The sequence below is a fragment of the Rhincodon typus genome, chromosome 9 (genome assembly GCF_021869965.1).
Source record: "Rhincodon typus isolate 14 chromosome 9, sRhiTyp1.1, whole genome shotgun sequence".
In the NCBI taxonomy this organism is placed as follows: Eukaryota; Metazoa; Chordata; class Chondrichthyes; order Orectolobiformes; family Rhincodontidae; genus Rhincodon; species Rhincodon typus.
In genome coordinates, this window is record NC_063340.1 from 84,258,242 (window position 1) to 84,266,212 (window position 7,971).

Consider the following 7,971-nt stretch of genomic DNA (forward strand, 5'->3'; position numbering starts at 1 on the left):
TTGAAAGAGAAGTTGTTGAGTGTGAGGACGAGTTCGGCTAAGCGGATGAGGGTATCAGTGGAGGGGGACTGGTCGGGCCTGCGGGACAGGAAGAAGCGGAGGGCCTTAAGGCCATCTGCATGGGGAATGCAGGTGTAGAGGGACTGGACGTCCATGGTAAAGATGAGTAGAAAATAGTTGGCTGGCCATGAGAACACTGGAATAATCAACTTCATGAGGAACAAAAGGGCGGCACGCTGGCTCAGTGGTTAGCAGTGCTGCCTCACAGCAGCAGGGACCCCGTTCGATTCCAGCCTCGGGCGACTGTCTGTGTGGAGTTTGCACGTTCTCCACGTGTCTGCGTTGGTTTCCTCCGGGTGCTCCAGTTTCCTCCCACAGTCCAAAGACGTGCAGGCTAGGTGGATTGGCCGTGCTAGATTGACCATAGTGTTCAGGGATGTGTAGATTCAGGAGATGGGTATGGGTGGGATGCTCCGAGGGTCAGTGTGCACTTGTTGGGCCGAAGGACCTGTTGCACACTGTCGGGATTCTGTGAACTTCGGTAAAAGGCCTAGGTGAGGGTTTCAGCTGCATATGAACTGTAGCAGAGCTGTGATTTGTCTTCAGAAGAAGCGAAGGCCAGGTGGTACTGGTAATAGAGAGAATGTGATCAGAAGTTCTTGGTTCAGCATCAGGAAATCGACCGGATAACGTTATCAAACGCGTCAATATTGTCCCATATTTGTTCAACCAATGTGGCTATTGAAAAACAATCAGCACAGCTCGTATAAAAAATAGAAGTTTTCTCCCCACAGAATCTTGCAGAACGAGGCCTTTTACTCCAATGCCTGGAAATACTATTCAGTCACACTCACCTCGTCTTTCACCATAGCCTTGCAAACTTTTCCACGTCAAACTCTTGCAAGGGTCATTGGTAAATCTATTTCTAGTCCTTCATTCTCGATCAACACATTTCAGATTCACGGTAATATTTCAGAACAGGAATTCCTTTGTTTTTAAATCTATTATGTTTAAATCATTAAAAGCAAAAGTATTCAAATATTGGAAGTGTGTCATTACATTGAGGGTGGATTTATTTCACAAATAACTCTCGGCATAAGAATGATTTAACAATATTTTTGGGGAGGAGGAAGCCGTACGTGGAATTATCTGCTGTCGGTTGCAACAACGCGTTTCAGGATCCTTTTCTTTCCAGGCTATTCTCTTACCACACCTCATCCCTCCTGACCGACCGAGAACACACAGTTACTTACCAAAGCCGCACATGTTGCCGAGAGCTCGGGCTCGCAGCTCCTGGTCACCGCCCGCAGCCGCTCCTTACCTGGAGAAGGTAACCGCTTTGGCGTTACCTTACACCTGGGCCCGGAAGCGACACCTGGACAGGAAGAGCGAACCTGAAGCCACTTCCGTACAGTGAGCATCCTGGCAAATTGAACCATCCTGGCATTAAGGGGCCAGATAAACCGCTCCCTCCCTTTTGTGCATTCACCCCCTTCCATAACATACGGACTAATAACAGCTGTACGTGCTAATGGCAGACACAAAAAAACAGATTGCTGGAAATATTTAGCAAGTGTTGGTTCGTTAATTCCGTTCTTATTTCAGATTTTCAGCGAATGGAGGTTTGTTTTGTTTTTATTATTAGGAATTTAAAGATATCCGTCGCAGTATTGAATCTCACTACATATTCGATCTCTCCTTCTTTCCCACTCATCGCAGCTTCCTTTTTCTTCTTCCCAGTCTCACCATTTATCCCCAATTCCAATGAAAGGAACACAGACCAGTTTCTCTCTCCACAGCCACTGCCAGACGTACAATTCAAAACAAAAACAGAAAATGTTCAGTAACGAAAGGTTACCTTTTTTCTGGTGTAGTCATGTAACGTTAAGTCAAATAGGCCCCAAATTGCATCAGAGCCATCAAACCATCCTGGATTGATTGCATTATAATCTCTTATCTAGACAAAAAAAAGGAAGCTTGTTTAAGCAGGACAGTATCAGTAAATTAATTACAAGTGAGCCCTTTGTTGGTGGTAGTGACTCAGGAAGATTGGTCAATAGAGAAATTGAGAATAGAGAATAGAGAAATTCCTCTTAAAAGACAGATGCATGCAGTACTAGCTGGACTAGCGTCCATTACCCATCCCGAGTTGTGCTGGAGAAGGTCACCATGAGCTGCCTTCTCAAACCACTCCAGTCATTGGGTGGACAGTCAGAGGAATTTTTACCAAGCAACAACAAAAAAGCTATAGCATTCAAAGGCAGGAGGGTGTGTAGTGATGTTCCCATTCGTCCACTGCCGTTGTACTTCTAAAAGATGCTCCAGAATATAGAATCCCTACAGTGTACGGATGGACATCAGCAGGGATGAGTTGGACCAAAGGGTCTGTTTCCGTGCTGTACAAGTCTATGACTTTGAGTCTATACTGACCCTCCAAAAAGCATCCCACCCAGACCAACCACACCCACGCTATCCCTTTAACACTGCATTCCCCGTGCCTAATTCACCGAGCCTGGACATTATGGGCAATTTAACATAGCATACACATCTTTGGACTGTGGGAGGAAACTGGTGCAGCCAGAAGAAACCCATACAGGCACAGGGAGAATGTGCAAACTCCACATTGTTACCTCAGGCTGGAATCAAATTTGGGTCCCTGGCACAGTAGGGCAGCAGTGCTAACCATGGAGTTACCATACCACCCACAGCAGTGCTAATGTGTTGAGCTTCCTTGTCATTGACGATATTTATGGAGCTTCCACTTCCTGCTACTTCTGTAATTGTCCATTACCATTCATGCCTGGATGTGCCAGGAGTGCAGAGCTTAAATTTGATCTAGTGGTTGAGATCACTAAGCCCCATCGAATGCAAGCTGCTTACAACTGTTCAGGAAAGTTGCTTTTCAGACTAAACTTTCAGGCCAAGCGTAACTGGTTAGAAATCTGCAGACGATAAGAGGTTGAGAAAGTCTAAGGTCGCTTTGAGAGTATTAATGTAAAATAACTTCACAGTTCATAGGAAACAAGTCAGGAGTATCAGTTAAGTCAAACATTAAACTTTGATGTAGAAAGGGAATTCCTCCGGGCCTAAGTACTCAGTAATAGATCGCATAAGAAACAGAATGATGCTGTGTTTTAAGATCTTTCAAATTGTGGTCTACATCAAGAAACCTTTTTACTTTAAAAAAGGTCTTTTGTTTAATAAGCTTCTCTTTTGTTGTTAAAGAAACTCTGCAGCCTCAGGTGATTGTATTAGTAAATAACCACCACATTAATTCAGTTTAAAAAAAAGTCAGCTTTCCTGCTCCTCTGATGCTGCTTGGCCTGCTGTGTTCATCTAGCTCTTCACCTTGTTATACCAGAAGGCTAGGTTTCATTTCAGGATCTAAATTATTCAGCAGGAGCATCAGCTGAGCTTATAACAGAAGTCTATCCCATTTAGCACAGTGTACTGTCACTTATTATGAATGTGAAGAGGGGCTTGCTCTCCACAAAGTCTGCACAGCACTGGTGACAGTAGATTCTGCTCTCTTGTTGGTTCCTCATGCGGTGCTGAAGATCCAGTTTCAGGACTGTGCTATGTCATTTAGGATGCAGCAGCTCAATGAGTAATGTGGGTACTGAACCATCCTTGGTGCTGGATAATGAAGTCCCCCACTCAGTGTATAGTCTGTGCATTTGCCATCCTTACAGTTTCCTTCAGGTAGTATTCAACATGGAGTACCAACAACTTATCATGGTTGTAAGAGAGGGTAGGTAACAGGTAATTTCCTTGCCCAGATGCTGAGACTTGATGCAGTCTGGCGTCAATAGTGAAAACGCCTAGGGAAACTCAGTCCTGCCTATGCTTGGGGTGGTAGTAGTATAGACATTTATGAATTTATCTGTCCTGCTAACCATACTAAAGAATGGTAATGATGGCATCAAGGATATTGTCAATCAGGAATGATTCTGAAATTTTGATATCAGGCTCTAGGGTGACTAATCTGAGGGACAGTCTCCCAGTTTTGGCAGAAATCCCCACATTTGATAAGGAGGGCAGTGTAGGGTTAATAGGATCAGCAATGTTGTTCCCAGTCAAGGGCAGTGGTCCGTCTGGTTTCAGTTTTCTGTTGGACTTAATAGCACTGTGATGAAATGCTAGGTCATTTTAGAGGTCTGTTAAGAGCCAGCCACGTTTGGGAGGGTTATAGACACTATAATTGAACACACTCAGAGCTAGGATAGACAGATTTTTGACTACTCACAATTTTAAGGGATATAGGCAATGCACAGGGAAATGAAGCCCAAGCTCAGCCAAGATCATAACGAATAGCAGAGCAGCCTTGAAAAGGTTCTCCTGCTCCTATTTCTTGAAGTAGCCAAGGAAATGCCCTGCTGGGAAGGTGCTAGGTTGAACTGGCCAGTCAAGTGACAGTGGTTGGCCGCAGTTTCTGACCTACAGCAGAGACAGGCAGGAAATGGCTCATAGTTGGCCACTTAAGTAGTTCAGTTGAACATGCAACTATCTTCCTGATACTAGAATTGCAGTATTAGGAAGAGGAAGCTGGCAGGCATGGTGCCAGATACCTTCCCATGTGATTTTGTTCATGTTCCAGCTGATCCCAAAAGCACTGATAGAATGCAGGCCCATGTTTGAAGAAAATATCCATTCCATCGGTTGTTTCACAAATCTAAACAACCTGTACTCAACCTGAAAGCAGAATTAGCACTGGGTGAAGGAGTAATGTTGTTGTCTTAGTGGAAGATTTGCCAAACCTCAATCTGCCAGATCAACAATTGACATGACTTCTACTGCAGGAACAAGTGAATCAATGCTGGGACAAGAAGGTTGCAGAAGTGATTATTTTCCTTTCAGTTGCCCCGAACAATGGAGTGTTGCACGCAAATAATATTTAAAAAAATGAAACCTGGAGGAGTAAACGAAACAAATAAAGGTTAATTATCTAGAAATAGCTTGATGATATAATTCTAGCTGTGATGATTAAGCTCCCATCTCAGTCAGTGAAAAACATTGATCATTGGGAGGAGGACAATTATTTTTAGCTGGTTTAATAAAAGAAATGCATTGTAAAGCAACATGGATTGAGTTCTCTCCAACCGACTTGTAAAAGTGCAATTACTTCAAGGCTGATTAAAAAGTCCAAAAGTCATATCTAATATGTTCTCATTTGGTATTGGATTCTGTTGCTTGTACTAATCTGTATGAACTTTGTTACAACACTACATTAAAAATAATCAAAATAGATGCATCTGCAGTTTTATTTGCAACAGAATATGAAATGGAAAAGACTGGCCCTTTTTTTTTTTTTTACTGTTTAAGCACACCAAGCTTTCACCAACACATAGTGCAGGCTTTCTGCAGAATCAATACCTTGCTATTACACCCTAGAAATAAGAATGGAAACCCTTGCACTCACCAATTATGGCACGTGGCCACACATAAGGAACACAATGTCACTCCCTTGTAACTCCACTGGGAATATCGTTGTTGCTTTTGCACTTGGAGCTAGTCCTGCAAGGATATCCACTTTTGTGGGATGCCATGCTCATCTGGTCTTCTGCCATCCTCACACATCCACATGAGCTAATCTGCAACCATTCTGATATCCATCATCCAGCTGTGCCTAAATCAACTCTTATTTTTGCTGCTGTCTAGTGGTGATCAGCTCTGAGCAAATGGCCAAATTCTTCAACTTCTCTGAAATTACTTTTCACAGCTTTATTGCTATTGTAATTTCAAGTACTTCTTCACTTGTCTGATGGTATTTATGGATTTTTTTTTTAGGACATGGCTTAGCATCCATATTTCTGACCTTTATTTTCTTGTACCAATTGTTACAGTCCAGGTTTCTGAGGCACAAAGGAATGTGGATAAGATGTTGCATCAAATGACTTCCCCCACACTACAAATTTGAGTTTTCCTGTTATTAACACATTCACAAAATTACTTGAAACTGTCTCTCGTCTTTCCTACTTCTGCATCACATGCACCATTGCCAGTTCTCATTTGCACTAAACAAAGTCATACACTCCAATTTCTAATATATTCCTTAAAACAATTTTGTTTTTTGTCATCTTTTGGTTTTCACACTCAGCCTATTTTATAAACTTGTGGATTATATTTCAGAATTATTTTAATTTGCTTTGTCATTTCATCTATACCAGAAGTTGTTCCTGAATTCAGAGGTAAAGAATGCTTACAAATTGACATCAAAATTTCATCCATCATTTGCCACATGATAAGGGCCCATCGATTTGAATTCTCATACAATTCACTGATGTTCTGTCCATTATTTGGCTAATCTTTGAAGTAATACTTTATCAACTTCAACTTTTATGCATCCACCAGTTATCTGTTCTTTTCCACCTGGAAAAATATTCCACCTTCTGGTGTACAACTCTCAACTTATGAATTCTTTCCTGCTCCAATACGTCAGCATTGATCTCTCTGCACATTTTCTCATTAGCTGGCCTACATGTATTCTTTTTCTTGCCAATTTCATATTTAGTGTCTAAATTTGAGCCATTCAAGAAAGTAGATAGATTCTAACAGCTTATTCTTTCTTCTTTGTCATCAGCGAAGGTATCTCATTTGTGACCCCCTCCTTGTATTTTTTCCCTCTTTTCTGCTTTGACATTTCTTTAGCAGCATGCTGCACACCCATCACCAACTATTTGCTTTCTGTTCTTATTCTGTGACCTCTTTGTTCCAATTCCTCAATTGAGAGGTATTCATACTCTTTTTTTCTAGTTTTTGGAGTGAATACCTCCATTTTCATTCTTTTAAAGTTAAACTCTAAATATCAAAACAGCTTTTTTGGTATTTTCAATTTCAACTTGATTTTTGCCATAAGGAGAAAATACTCAAATTATTTTCAAGCACGTGAATTTTCTTTATACTGTTTCTAAAACATCATTTCACCGTCACATTCTACACACACCTTCTGGTCTCCTCCAATTCATTTTGGTTGCTAAAAGGTGTTGGCCCCAATCAAATCATTCTCGAGTAAATTAGACCAGGGTCATTCTCTTTCATTTCCTGATCCAAGTATATACTGCCTATCACAGGTTCGTTATGTTCCTTCACCAAGTTTTTTTAAGTCACTAACTACAATGATCACATCAGTTGACTTAACTAGTCATAAGACTGTAATAATGTCACTGTAAAATGCTCCTATTTCCTGCTCACTGCAGTCATAGAAGCATATAGAAAGGCCCTTCAGCCCATCAAGTCTACATCTTGCTACTCTCCGCTTTCTCTTCTTCCTCCTTTCCCAGATACTGCAGACAACAGAAGGGATGATGACCCTACAAAACCCCAGCCATACCGGAGGGGAATATTGTACATTCATGAATTCAAGACCTCCCAAAGTATGCGACAGAGAATGAAGTGTTTTTGAAGCGTAGTTACTTTAATTTTTTTGCAAAAACTATTTTACTCATAAGAAATGTATCTATAAGTACATGCAAAGGATTCTAAATTCACTCTTCTCTCTCTGCAAAGATTGTACAAAGAAACACAAACAACACAATGGAGTTTGACATCCCACAGAGCTAATATGCCATAGTAGAACAGAGGCATTTTTAGCTCATGCAAGTAAAATACTTCATTCATTGAGACAAAGCAGGGTGGGATGGGGGGAACATGAGAACTGAGTGGACCCCTGTTATACTTTGACAGAAAGACCGCAACATTAGAACATAGAATAGAATCCCTAGTGCGGAAACAGGACCTTCGGCCCAACAAGTCCACATCGACCCTCAGGGCATCCCACCCAGACCTATCCCCCTATAACCCACCTAATCTACACATCCCTGAACACTACGGGCAATTTAGCATGGCCAATCCACCTAACTCGCACATCTTTGGACTGTGGGAGGAAACCGGAGCACCCAGGGGAAACCCACGCAGACACAGGGAGAATGTGCAAACTCCACAGACAGTCGCCCGAGGCTGGAATCGAACCTG

At 41.9% G+C, this 7,971-nt stretch overlaps 1 protein-coding gene across 1 annotated transcript in view; it reads right to left on the reverse strand.

The window, feature by feature from the left end:
• Positions 1–1,439, reverse strand: part of LOC109921260 (keratinocyte-associated protein 3-like) — a 45,140-nt gene extending 43,701 nt beyond the window's left edge. Inside the window, 2 exon segments of the mRNA XM_048601380.1 lie at positions 1,254–1,280; positions 1,283–1,439. Coding sequence (XP_048457337.1) covers positions 1,254–1,280; positions 1,283–1,439 — 184 coding nt within the window.
• Positions 1,440–7,971: the final 6,532 nt, after the last annotated feature.